At 32.5% G+C, this 14,410-nt stretch overlaps 1 protein-coding gene across 1 annotated transcript in view; it reads left to right on the top strand.

The window, feature by feature from the left end:
* Positions 1-8,551: 8,551 nt before the first annotated feature.
* The window catches only part of LOC141397795 (myogenesis-regulating glycosidase), a 76,109-nt gene continuing 70,250 nt past the window's right edge, over positions 8,552-14,410 (top strand). The window contains exon 1 of the mRNA XM_073974525.1: positions 8,552-9,146. Within this exon, the coding sequence (XP_073830626.1) occupies positions 8,670-9,146 (477 nt within the window). The 5' untranslated portion in view covers positions 8,552-8,669. The remainder of the gene's footprint in view (positions 9,147-14,410) is intronic.

The raw sequence follows: 14,410 nt of genomic DNA on the forward strand, positions 1-14,410 counted from the left end.
TTATTCATCGTGGATGGGTATAACAATAATGCATTACTTTTCGCCAAGGAGTGAACATTTCCCAATTCTGCATTAAGCGTACAATGTAGATCGATATTATAAAATTATGTATTTTTAGTGCAATAAACTAAAACCATTTCATCAATGTTAAAGCGGGAGTTAGAGCATTTTTCCAAAGAAGCTTTTAGACCACAAAGAACAAAAATTGCCAATTTATGCCGGTATATACTGAATAAAGGACTAAACACTATAAATTATATTCAAATCTTATATGTGGATATTCAAAACGTATACTTCTAATTATAGTTATATTCCAGAACCTTTTTCCAAAATCTAGAAAAAATTGCGCTTTTATCTAAACAAAAATTGCGATGACTAACTCTAGCTCCTTTGTTTTTCTGCTACACAATTTTGGCCGAGTAGAAACTATCACCATATTTGGACACGTTGATTTTGACATTTTTGATTGAGTTTTTGAAATTTTTCCATTACCAAGATTTGTATAGGAAGCAACATATGTTGTAATAGGAATGCTGGGTCATTTGACATTTTCTCACCGATTTAAGTCTTATTAGTCCAGATTTATTGCTGCGGCGCCATATCTGGAGAGTCTCAATAACACAATAATCTGCAAAAAACTATGTTTAACTGCAAAAAAAAAAATAATTTAGAAGGCTTTTTTGATGATTTTCCAAATTTAATTGACTATTTTCGTCAAAAAAACACTTGCATATTTAGCATATTTTTTGCATATTTTGCATATTTTTTGCATATATTTTGCATATTTTTTGCATATATTTTGCATATTTTTTGCATATTTTTTGCATGTTTTTGATATGACCCCAAATATCGAAAAATTGACCCTCAAAACGCCTAGATCCAAAATTTGAGTCCAATCGGATAAGAAATAAAAAACATGCTAAAATCCGATGTCTAGTTATAAGGGTATGAAATTGAGAGTAATATTGAAATTACTATCATTCAAAAAATATGAAAATTAAAAAGCCTGTTACTCGCTAATTAGTTAACACGTTCGCGGACGTGAATGCTATAGCATTCCGATGCAAAATGACGTGAATGCTATAGCATTCACATTGTCAGCCAATTTTTGTTCATTTACTTGTATACAATCTTAAGTTTTGGTGATTAATATACATAATACGATTTATTTCAACAAGATACATTCTATAATAAATAAAAATAATAATAATAATCAATAATTAATAAATAAAGACAAAAAACTAATTTCGAAAATAATTGGGTGTCATTTTTTTCACCTCTCTGAATTTGCTTGCGTCCGTGAATGTGTTAAGGTAGGTTGATGCGCATCCGTTTTTGGATACAGCGATTCAATCTCTTTCAATACCTACGCATATTTCGATGTTTCACTCAGCGGCCATTGTGTGCCGTCAGTTGCATCTCACAATGCCAAACATCGCGCAATTTCCATTAATGTAAAATTTTTTAAAGAAAATCGTCGTTTAGTTCACGGATTTGTAAAAATATATTTTTGATTTTCCTATTTCCAAGGTATCTATATCCGCGGTTTTAGTGGATGGATTCGATCGCGGAAGGCCTCATTAGATCCGTCGCGTAAAAAACCAAATTCACGCGGGGTTGAAAGGAATTTGAATGACACTTTTACACGCAAAAAAAAAGTTTTTTTTTTTAAATCACGCATCAAATTTTTGGCTTTGGACTCCAATTACTAGGATGCTGTAAGGAGCACACTAAGGAGGTGTAGATTAAACGACGTAAAATCACAAGTTCTATAATCCTATTATGAATTCTGAATAATATTTTGTTGCGCGTCAGGATTATTACAAAAATCCAAAAAAAAAATCGAAATTCCGGCTTCAAAATGTGAGCATCAATTTTAGGTGGATACAGTGGATATATCATACACAATCATACACTAGTATCATGTTGCCCATTGAGTATTCTTTGAGTCTTTCTTTGGGGAAAGGTCTATAAAATGTAAGGTTAAGCCAGAAATCGGAATGGTACATAAAAAACATGTTGGCTTCAATACATTTTTACCCATTTTTCTACATTGATGCCAACGCAGCTTCCACGAAAATCAATTTTAATGGTCGACATTATGGGATCCCTCCTAAAAAACTATATTTGAATGTATTTCTGTCGTACTATATAGAATATGTTAACAATTCGCGAATTCTAAATGGGGGAAACTCAGATTCATCGATTGTAAGACATTTTTGGTTTTTACCATATGTATGTATGTCAATGATTTGGTATAGCCCCACATTACGGTACATACAGATTTTAATGCAAACTCGTGATACAAAATCAATATATTTTATTTTTAATATTATTCCAAAGTCCAACTAAACACAAAACATGGATTTTTTAAAGAATATTTTTTAAAGTCCAACTAAACACAATACATGGATTTTTTTAAAGAATATTATTCCAAAGTCCAAATAAACACAAAACGTGGATTTTTTTAAAGAGTATTTCTCCAAAGTCCTCCAAAGTCCAACTAAACACAAAACATAGATTTTTTAAAGAATATTTTTCCAAAGACCAACTAAACACAAAACGTGTTTTTTTAAAGAATATGTTTCCAAAGTCCAACTTAACACAAAACGTGGATTTTTTAAAGAATATGTTTACAAAGTCTAACTAAACACAAAACGTTAATTTTTTAAAGAATATTTTTCCAAAGTCCAACTAAGCACAAAACGTGGATTTTTTAAAGAATATTTTTCCAAAGTCCAACTAAACACAAAACGTTAATTTTTTAAAGAATATTTTTCCAAAGTCCAACTAAACACAAAACGTGGATTTTTTAAAAAATATTTTTCCAAAGTCCAACTAAACACAAAACGTGGATTTTTTAAAGAATATTTTTCCAAAGTCAAACTGATCGCAAAACCTGGATTTTTTAAAGAATATTTTTCCATAATCAACATGTGACATAATTAGTGGTAGGAAATCTTTAAATAAACACTTAATACCCCAAAATAAAACATTTTATTTTTAAGTTGTTCCGAAAACAACACTTTTAATGACTTTTTGTTTGTAGTTAACAAATTAATCACGACTTTAAATAGCTAAGTTATTATTTATCAATCCGATAAGAAGAAATATTAAATAATGTAAATAAATTATTTGCCAATAGCAGCAACGACATTATCTAAGAGGCAAAACGTGGATGCCTGTAAGTGTATCACACACGGCAATTCTCAACGTTTTTGCGTCATCGTTTTTTTTATTTATTTGATTTATATGCCATTAATTGACTTTATCAGATTTAAAATATTTATAACAAATGCCTGAGACTTTAAAGCAAGCTGCATTCATTTTTCAAAGTGTAAGGTACTCCATGCTGAGGTTCTAAATGAATGCCTTGGGATCGTTTGGGGGTATTAATGAAAGAACAATGACTTAGACAACACAACAACTGTAGAGAGAATGGAATAGTGTTTAAAGTCAAGTGTAGATAAATCTAATGAATTATCTGTCAAAGACTTGTTAAATGGTATTGAAATGTGCATGGGAGAATATCGTAGAAAACAGGGTGAGGAAATAGAAATTTCTGAAAATATTTTGAAAAATATTCTTTAAAAACTCCACGTTTTGTGGTTAGAGGCATCTTAAAAAATATGTTTTTAAAAACTCCACGTTTTTTGCTTAGAGGCATCTTGAAAAATATTCTTTAAAAACTCCACTTTTTTTGGTTAGAGGCATCTTGAAAAATATTCTTTAAAAACTCCACGTTTTTTGCTTAGAGGCATCTTGAAAAATATTCTTTAAAAACTCCAAGTTTTGTGGGCAGAGGCAACTTGAAAAATATTCTTTAAAAACTCCACGTTTTGTGGCCAAGGGGACCTTGAAAAATATTCTTCAAAAACTCCACGCTTTGTGGCCAAGTGGACCTTGAAAAATATTCTTTAAAAACTCCACGTTTTGTGGCCAAGGGGACCTTGAAAAATATAATTTAAAAACTCCACGTTTTGTGGCCAAGGAGACCTTGAAAAATATTCTTTAAAAACTCCAAGTTTTGTGACCAAGGGGACCTTGAAAAATATTCATTAAAAACTCCACGTTTTGTGGCCAAGGGGACATTGAAAAATATAATTTAAAAACTCCACGTTTTGTGGCCAAGGGGACATTGAAAAATATAATTTAAAAACTCCACGTTTTGTGGCCAAGGGGACCTTGAAAAATATTCTTTAAAAACTCCACGTTTTTGGCCAAGGGGACCTTGAAAAATATTCTTTAAAAACCCCACATTTTGTGGCCATGGGGACCTTGAAAAATATTCTTTAAAAGCTCCACGTTTTGTGGACAAGGGGACCTTGAAAAATATTCTTTAAAAACTCCACGTTTTGTGGCCAAGGGGACCTTGAAAAATATTCTTTAAAAACTCCACGTTTTGTGGCCAAGGGTACCCTGAAAAATATTCTTTAAAAACTCCACGTTTTGTGCCCAAGGGGACCTTGAAAAATATTCTTTAAAAACTCCACGTTTTGTAGCCAAGGGGACATTGAAAAATATAATTTAAAAACTCTACGTTTTGTGGCCAAGGGGACCTTGAAAAATATTCTTTAAAAACTCCACGTTTTGTGGCCAAGGGTACCTTGAAAAATATTCTTTAAAAACTCCACGTTTTGTGCCCAAGGGGACCTTGAAAAATATTCTTTAAAAACTCCACGTTTTGTGGCCAAGGGGACCTTGAAAAATATTCTTTAAAAACTCCACGTTTTGTGGCCAAGGGGACCTCGAAAAATATTCTTTAAAAACTCCACGTTTTGTGGCCAAGGGTACCCTGAAAAATATTCTTTAAAAACTCCACGTTTTGTGGCAAAAGCGATCTTGAAAAATATTCTTTAAAAACTCCACGTTTTGTGGCCAAGGGGACCTTGAAAATATTCTTTAAAAACTCCGCGTTTTGTGGCCAAGGGGACCTTGCAAAATATTCTTTAAAAACTCCACGTTTTGTGGCAAAAGCGATCTTGAAAAATATTCTTTAAAAACTCCACGTTTTGTGGCCATGGGGACCTTGAAAAATATTCTTTAAAAGCTCCACGTTTTGTGGCCAAGGGGACCTTGAAAAATATTCTTTAAAAACTCCACGTTTTGTGGCCAAGGGGACCTTGAAAAATATAATTTAAAAACTCCACGTTTTGTGGCCAAGGGTACCCTGAAAAATATTCTTTAAAAACTCCACGTTTTGTGCCCAAGGGGACCTTGAAAAATATTCTTTAAAAACTCCACGTTTTGTAGCCAAGGGGACATTGAAAAATATAATTTAAAAACTCTACGTTTTGTGGCCAAGGGGACCTTGAAAAATATTCTTTAAAAACTCCACGTTTTGTGCCCAAGGGGACCTTGAAAAATATTCTTTAAAAACTCCACGTTTTGTGGCCAAGGGGACCTTGAAAAATATTCTTTAAAAACTCCACGTTTTGTGGCCAAGGGGACCTTGAAAAATATTCTTTAAAAACTCCACGTTTTGTGGCCAAGGGGACCTCGAAAAATATTCTTTAAAAACTCCACGTTTTGTGGCCAAGGGTACGTTGAAAAATATTCTTTAAAAACTCCACGTTTTGTGGCCAAGGGGACCTTGAAAAATATTCTTTAAAAACTCCACGTTTTGTGGCCAAGGGGACCTTGAAAAATATTCTTTAAAAACTCCACGTTTTGTGGCCAAGGGGACCTCGAAAAATATTCTTCAAAAACTCCACGTTTTGTGGCCAAGGGGACCTTGAAAAATATTCTTTAAAAACTCCACGTTTTGTGGCCAAGGGGACATTGAAAAATATTCTTTAAAAACTCCACGTTTTGTGACCAAGGGGACATTGAAAAATATAATTTAAAAACTCCACGTTTTGTGACCAAGGGGACATTGAAAAATATAATTTAAAAACTCCACGTTTTGTGGCCAAGGGGACATTGAAAAATATAATTTAAAAACTCCACGTTTTGTGCCCAAGGGGACCTTGAAAAATATTCTTTAAAAACTCCACGTTTTGTGGCCAAGGGTACCTTGAAAAATATTCTTTAAAAAATCCACGTTTTGTGGCCAAGGGGACCTTGAAAAATATTCTTTAAAAACTCCACGTTTTGTGGCCAAGGGGACCTTGAAAAATATTCTTTAAAAACTCCACGTTTTGTGGCCAAGGGGACCTCGAAAAATATTCTTCAAAAACTCCACGTTTTGTGGCCAAGGGGACCTTGAAAAATATTCTTTAAAAACTCCACGTTTTGTGGCCAAGGGGACATTGAAAAATATTCTTTAAAAACTCCACGTTGTGTGGCCAAGGGGACCTTGAAAAATATAATTTAAAAACTCCACGTTTTGTGGCCAAGGGGACCTTGAAAAATATTCTTTAAAAATTCCACGTTTTGTGGCCAAGGGGACCTTGAAAAACATTCTTTAAAAACTCCACGTTTTGTGGCCAAGGGGACCTTGAAAAATATTCTTTAAAAATTCCACGTTTTCTGGATGGAGGGACCTTGAAAAATATTCTTTAAAAATTCCACGTTTTGTGGATGGAGGGACCTTGAAAAATATTCTTTAAAAATTCCACGTTTTGTGGATGGAGGCATCTTAAAAAATATTCTTTAAAAACTCCACGTTTTGTGGCCAAGGGGACCTTGAAAAATATTCTTTAAAAACTCCACGTTGTGTGGCCAAGGGGACCTTGAAAAATATAATTTAAAAACTCCACGTTTTGTGGCCAAGGGGACCTTGAAAAATATTCTTTAAAAACTCCACGTTTTGTGGCCAAGGGGACCTTGAAAAATATTCTTTAAAAATTCCACGTTTTGTGGCCAAGGGGACCTTGAAAAACATTCTTTAAAAACTCCACGTTTTGTGGCCAAGGGGACCTTGAAAAATATTCTTTAACAATTCCACGTTTTCTGGATGGAGGGACCTTGAAAAATATTCTTTAAAAATTCCACGTTTTGTGGATGGAGGGACCTTGAAAAATATTCTTTAAAAATTCCACGTTTTGTGGATGGAGGGACCTTGAAAAATATTCTTTAAAAATTCCACGTTTTGTGGATGGAGGGACCTTGAAAAATATTCTTTAAAAATTCCACGTTTTGTGGCCAAGGGGACCTTGAAAAATATTCTTTAAAAATTCCACGTTTTGTGGATGGAGGGACCTTGAAAAATATTCTTTAAAAATTCCACGTTTTGTGGATGGAGGGACCTTGAAAAATATTCTTTAAAAATTCCACGTTTTGTGGATGGAGGGACCTTGAAAAATATTCTTTAAAAATTCCACGTTTTGTGGATGGAGGGACCTTGAAAAATATTCTTTAAAAATTCCACGTTTTGTGGATGGAGGGACCTTGAAAAATATTCTTTAAAAATTCCTCGTTTTGTGGATGGAGGGACCTTGAAAAATATTCTTTAAAAATTCCACGTTTTGTGGATGGAGGGACCTTGAAAAATATTCTTTAAAAATTCCACGTTTTGTGGTTAGAACACATCTTGAAAAATATTCCTTAAAAACTCCACGTTTTGTTCTTTAAAAACTCCACGTTTTGTTCTTTAAAAACTCCACGTTTTGTTCTTTAAAAACTCCACGTTTTGTTCTTTAAAAACTCCACGTTTTGTTCTTTAAAAACTCCACGTTTTGTTCTTTAAAAACTCCACGTTTTGTTCTTTAAAAACTCCACGTTTTGTTCTTTAAAAACTCCACGTTTTGTTCTTTAAAAACTCCACGTTTTGTTCTTTAAAAACTCCACGTTTTGTTCTTTAAAAACTCCACGTTTTGTTCTTTAAAAACTCCACGTTTTGTTCTTTAAAAACTCCACGTTTTGTTCTTTAAAAACTCCACGTTTTGTTCTTTAAAAACTCCACGTTTTGTTCTTTAAAAACTCCACGTTTTGTTCTTTAAAAACTCCACGTTTTGTTCTTTAAAAACTCCACGTTTTGTTCTTTAAAAACTCCACGTTTTGTTCTTTAAAAACTCCACGTTTTGTTCTTTAAAAACTCCACGTTTTGTTCTTTAAAAACTCCACGTTTTGTTCTTTAAAAACTCCACGTTTTGTTCTTTAAAAACTCCACGTTTTGTTCTTTAAAAACTCCACGTTTTGTGGCAAAAGGAACCATGAAAAATATTCTTTAAAAACTCCACATTTTGTGGTTAGAGGCATCTTGACAAGTATTCTTTAAAAACTCCACATTTTGTGGTTAGAGGCATCTTGACAAGTATTCTTTAAAAACTCCACGTTGTTGGCCAAAAAGACCATGAAAAATATTCTTTAGACCCAGAAAAATTCTTTTAAAATCTCCATATTTTGTGGCTGAGAGGACTTTAAAAAATATTCGTTGAAAAAATTTATGTTTGTGATTAAGATTTTTCATTTTCAAATTAGTTTAAAAATATTACAATATGTTGTCGGTTGGTCACCCTGTATCCGCATTTATCTATTAGTCAATTGCAAGTTCATTTTAGTTCTCATCGACTAATTAGCATACTTGCTGGTGAATAAAGGTGCTAAATGTAAAAAAATTCTTCATAACGACAATGTAGAAAGAAAATAATTTATGATCATCAATACAAATTGTAGTCAGAGTTCAGAAGTATTGCAGTCTTAGCCTGCAGTTGTTAGTTATTCATTATACAATAAATATTTGTTTACTTAGAATACCTTTAAAACAGGTCTTTTTACATAAAAAAATGTTCAAATCATCAAAAAATGAAAATAGTTCACAGTTACCGCTGATAACTATAACGGATTCTAGTGAAAGTACAATTCCATATGTGGATGATGATGATGACGATGCTGAAATTGATGCATATAATGATAACGTTATTAATAATGCTGATGATTCTTCTTCTTCTGATGACAATGAATCTTTGCGATTCGGCAAAAAACTTGGCCTATCAAGCGGTGGTTCTGGAGTTGATCTGTCGGTAATTGTTCGTTTAGATAAAAGCACCAAACAGCAGAGTGACACCCAACTCGATGAATATGATATACCAGAATTTATGCATCATTTACCAGGATTTGTAATACGTATGAAAAATGTTGATGAAACGCTGATGAGTAAATCAAATTCATTACCAGCCGGTTTAAATCGTTATTGTCAAGAAGATCCGCTGAGGCATCCTAGACATGTGCCGGAGTGTTATAGATATGCCAGGAGAAAGAGGGTAAGTACAATTTTGAGATCTGCTATTTTTAGTGAGAATATAAAACGTTATAAATGTTTGGGTTAAGGCAGTGACGCGGCTCTGTTTAGAATATAAGTGCCTGACAAAGGTACTCTTTTGACATGAGGGCTTTATGTCTTTGGAGACCCAAGTAGAGGGGATAATGCCGATATGCCATGCCATGACTCAAAAAATTACCTAAGAGGTAACATTTGAGCTCGAAGCAAATCGGAAGTGGAAAAAATATGTCTGTACACAGGAAAGGGCGTTCCGGAATCTGCTAGTACAAAGTGCAAAAAAATCGTTCACGTTCGCTCTCGCTCGAGACCACTTAAAGACTTAATACCAAGATGACTCCCTTTAATGTACGTAGGTTTATTCGTTTAATGCCTTTATGACTACTTGTGATTAGAATTTTAATATTCCTTTTCCGCCAACTTGATACCCCGTTTGTATATCACAATTTTCTCTTTTTTCATTTTTCTTTTTATACGTGTTCGACCTTTACCACTTTTTGAATGTCGAAACCCTAAGAAATTGTCACACAGACCATCCCTGATCTGTTGTTGAATTTGCAAATTTGAATTGAGTTTACAATTTTTAAGAGTATCTTGTAGCATCACTTGTGGGGCTGTTTGTTCAGGTCTGGTATAGTCAGGGACGTTCATTCTAAAATGTCATATTTGTTCTAGTGGGCCCCTCGGAATGAATTTTTGTCTTCGTTCCTGGGTGCAGTCAAACCTCAATGTACGGCAATATCATAAATATCATTTGAAGATATGTGAAACACATTGCCCTAGTAAATCGTCCATTCGCTCAAAATAAATATTTTATAATCCAAAAATACCCTGATATCACAGTTGTGGTGTTCGGCCATAACGTGACTCTTTCACTGAATCACACCATTGTGATAAGATTTTTTGTGCGAAGATTTTTTTTAGAAACGTTAATGTTTTTATATTTTTATACCCTCAGCTTTAGGCTTAAGAAGGTATATGCACATTCATATGACCAGAATTTAGAATATAAGTTTGTTGATCACTAGCAATCCTAAATGTCAAATTAAAGCTAATTTGGGTTGAAAACGTGACTAAAAACTTCAAAATACCTGAAATCGGGTGGTACCGTTATATGGGGGCTATACCAAAACGTGGACCGATATAGCCCATAATCGAACTATCCTATCGTCCTATCTCCATTTTTGTGGATGCTAGAGTGATTACCACAGACGGACGGGCGGAGGGATGGACGGAATTCAATATCGGACCATTCTACATAAGTCTAATACAATATTACATGTCCAAGATATGACGTTTTTCTTCTTTTTATTGTTCCAATGAGTTCCCGTTGACGGTTAGCCCTTGAGAGAACCACTGAATTTGGTGCTAAATGTGGTGACGACGGTAGATCCACATTTCAAAAGCTTCCAATTTCTTTATTTCAGCAGTTTTTAGTGCCCACACTTCTGAGCCGTACAGCAGAACCGACAGACATAAGTTTTAATAAATCGTATTTTTGTTTCCATGTTTATGTCATGACTACATAAAATATTTTTGTATTTGAAAAATGCATCTCTTGCCATTTCTATTCTGCATCGTATTTCTTTCGAGTTGTCCCAGTTTTCATTTATTTTGACGCCAAGATATTTAAAGTTCTGTACTTTATCGATATGTGCATTATTTATATGTAGTTCAGTTGTACTTTGGTTTCTAGACCTGGTTATCACCATATATTTAGTTTTTGATATATTAATCTTTAACCCATACTTTTCGCTATAGGAATTTAGCCGAGTCAAAAGAAATTGTAGTTCTGATACACTACTCGCAATTAAAGTGGTATCATCTGCATATCTGATATTGTTGACGAATTTCCCACCAATATATGTATACGCATTTTCGAGCGTTGGACATTGATTCTTCAAAAATTCTTTCGGTATAGATATTGAATAATAATGGCGACAATATGCAACCCTGTCTAACTCCTTTCGATATTGCAATGCATTCTGTCAGTTCTCCATTAATGTCGACTTGTGCTGTTTGGTTCCAATATAATTGCTTGATGCATTGTAATTCTTTTCCTTGGATGCCAATAGATGTGAGGATTTCCACCATTTTGGCATGTTGTACGGTGTCGAAGGCTTTTTCGTAATCCACAAAACATAGGTAAACATCTTTATGTATATTTCTGCATTTTTGTATTAACACTTGAATAGAGAGTAAGGCTTCTCCTGTACCCATAACTTCTTTAAATCCAAATTGAGATAGGCCCATGGCTTCTTCACATTTTTTACAAATTCTGGAGTGAATGATTCATAGAAAAATTTTGAGAGCGTGGCTCATTAAACTTATAAGTCTGTAATCGCTACATTGACTTGGGTGGCTTTTCTTTGGAATTGTGATGAAAGTTGATTTCAGCCAGTCTTGAGGGTATCGGCCTGAGTCATATATGTAATAAAATATCACTACCAAAAGCTGTAGGTTTTCGTCATCTATTAATTTTAACAATTCGGAGGGAATTTCGGAATTTTCTAAATAAATTATATGTGTACAAATAAATATTGATTCAAAAATTAAAATTTTTACAAAGAAAAAATTATCCTTGTCGGTGCAGAAAAGTTCGAAAATATTCGCTAAAATGGTACGCGCCATATCTCATATACGAGGGCAGTTCGGAAACTTCTTAGCCTAGCACAAAAAGCGCGGTATAAACAGAAAAAAGTTAAGTGTGTTGGAAACTTCCATCTCTGTTATGAACACATGTTAAATTTTGTTTCGATCTGCCAACTCCTTCATATAGAAACAGGTGTTCAAAAAAGACGCATCCGCAATTTTTTTACAATGGAAAAATTAGAAATGCCTGCTGTCATTAAATATTTACATAAAAAAGGTTGGTGAAAGTGCTCCTTCATATGCAACAGTAAAAAATTGGGTTGCTGAATTTAAACGTGGTCGTACAAGCATTGAAGATGAACCACGTAGTAGACGTCCAAAAACAGCAACAACAACAGAAATTGTAGCTAAAGTGCATGATATGGTATTAAATGATCGACGAATAAAAGTGCGTGAAATTGCTAATATCATGGGCATCTCAAATGATCGAGTCCATTTAATTTTGCATGAAGAACTACAGATGAAAAAGCTATCTGTAAGATGGGTGCCGCATTTGTTAAGAGTCGATCAAAAACGCATAAGAATGAACATTTCTCAAGCTTGTTTGGATCGTTTTAAGCGAAATAAAATGGATTTTAAGCGTCGTTTCATAACTGTTGATGAGACATGGATCCACCACTATACTCCAGAGACAAAAGAACAATCCAAACAATGGACTGAAGCTGGAGGAAGTGCCCCAAAGAAGGCAAAAACAATTCAATCGGCTGGTAAGGTTATGGCAACGGTTTTTTGGGACTTCAAAGGTATTTTATTGATTGACTCGTATATGAAACGGCTACGTTATAACCGCACTGCCAAAATGAAGAAATGAAGAAAATACAGCTATAAACTGGCTGAAGAATAATAAGGCAGCAGGAGCCGATGGCTTACTAGTCGAGCTATTGAAAACCGGAGTCTAAACGCTGATAAAGTGGATTTTTTAAAGAATATTTTTCAAGCCACCACCAAGCCGTGGATTTTTCCAAAAAAAATATTTTTTCAAGCCGTGAATTTTTTAAAAAATATTTTTTTAACCCGTGGATTTTTTAAAAAAATATTTTTTTCAAGCCGTGGAATTTTTATTTTTTAAAAAAATATTTTTTTCAAGCCGTGGAATTTTTTTTTAAATATTTTTTCAAGCCATAGTCTTTTTTTTAAAAATATGTTTTCAAGCCGTGGATTTTTAAAATTTTTTTTCAAGTGGATTTTTAAAAAAAATATTTTTTAAGCCGTGGATTTTTTAAAAAAATATGTTTCCAAGCCGTGGATTTTTTAAAAAAATATGTTTTCAAGCCGTGGATTTTTAAAAAAAAAATATTTTTTCAAGCCGTCAATTTAAAAAAAAATTTTTTTTCAAGCCGTGGATTTTTAAAAAAAATATTTTTTCAAGCCGTGGATTTTTAAAAAAAATATTTTTTCAAGCCGTGTTTTTTTTAAATATTTTTTCAAGCCGTGTTTTTTTTTTAAATATGTTTTCAAGCCGTGAATTTTAAAATTTTTTCTTTTCAAGTCGTGGATTTAAAAAAAAAATATTTTTTCAAGCCGTGGATTTTTTTAAAAAATATTTTTTTAAGCCGTGGATTTTTTTAAAAAATATTTTTTCAATCCGAGGATTTTTTAAATAAAATATTTTTTCAAGCCATGGATTTTTTAAACAAAATATTTTTTCAAGCCTTTGGTTTATTAAAAAAAATATGTTTTCAAGCCGTGGATTTTTAAAAAAATATTATTTTAAGCCGTAGATTTTTTAAAAAAATATTGTTTCAAGCCGTGGATTTTTTTAAAAAAATATATTTTTTCAAGCCGAGGATTTTTTAAAAAAAATATGTTTTCAAGCCGTGGATTTTTTGAAAAAATATTATTTCAAGCCGTGGATTTAAATTTTTTTTAAGCCGTGGATTTTTTAAGAAAATATTTTTTCAAGCCGTGGATTTTTTAAAAAATATTTTTTCAAGCCGTGGATTTTTTAAAAAATATTTTTTCAAACCGTGGATTTAAAAAAAAAAAAATATTTTTTCAAGCCGTGGATTTTTAAAAATATATTATTTCAAGTGGTGGATTATTTAAAAAAATACTTTTCATGCTGTGGATTTTTTAAAAAAATATTTTTTCAAGCCGTGAATTTTTTAAAAAAATATTTTTTCAACCCGTGGATTTTTAAAAAAAATATTTTTTTCAAGCCGTGGAATTTTTAAAAAATATTTTTTTAAGCCGTGGATTTTTTAAGAAAATATTTTTTCAAGCCGTGGATTTTTTAAAAAATATTTTTTTCAAACCGTGGATTTAAAAAAAAATATTTTTTCAAGCCGTGGATTTTTAAAAAAATATTTTTTCAAGCCGTGTTTTTTTTTTTAAATATTTTTTCAAGCCGTGGTCTTTTTTTTAAAAATATGTTTTCAAGCCGTGGATTTTTAAAATTTTTTTTCAAGTGGATTTTTAAAAAAAATATGTTTTCAAGCCGTGGATTTTTTAAAAAAATATGTTTTCAAGCCGTGGATTTTTAAAAAAAATATTTTTTCAAGTCGTGGATTTTTTAAAAAATATTTTTTCAACCCGTGTATTTTTTTTAAATGTTTTCAAGCCGTGGATTTTTAAATTTTTTTTTTTTCAAGTCGT

The sequence above is a fragment of the Musca autumnalis genome, unplaced genomic scaffold, assembly GCF_047663935.1.
Source record: "Musca autumnalis isolate F117 unplaced genomic scaffold, ASM4766393v1 scaffold_3, whole genome shotgun sequence".
Taxonomy (NCBI): Eukaryota; Metazoa; Arthropoda; class Insecta; order Diptera; family Muscidae; genus Musca; species Musca autumnalis.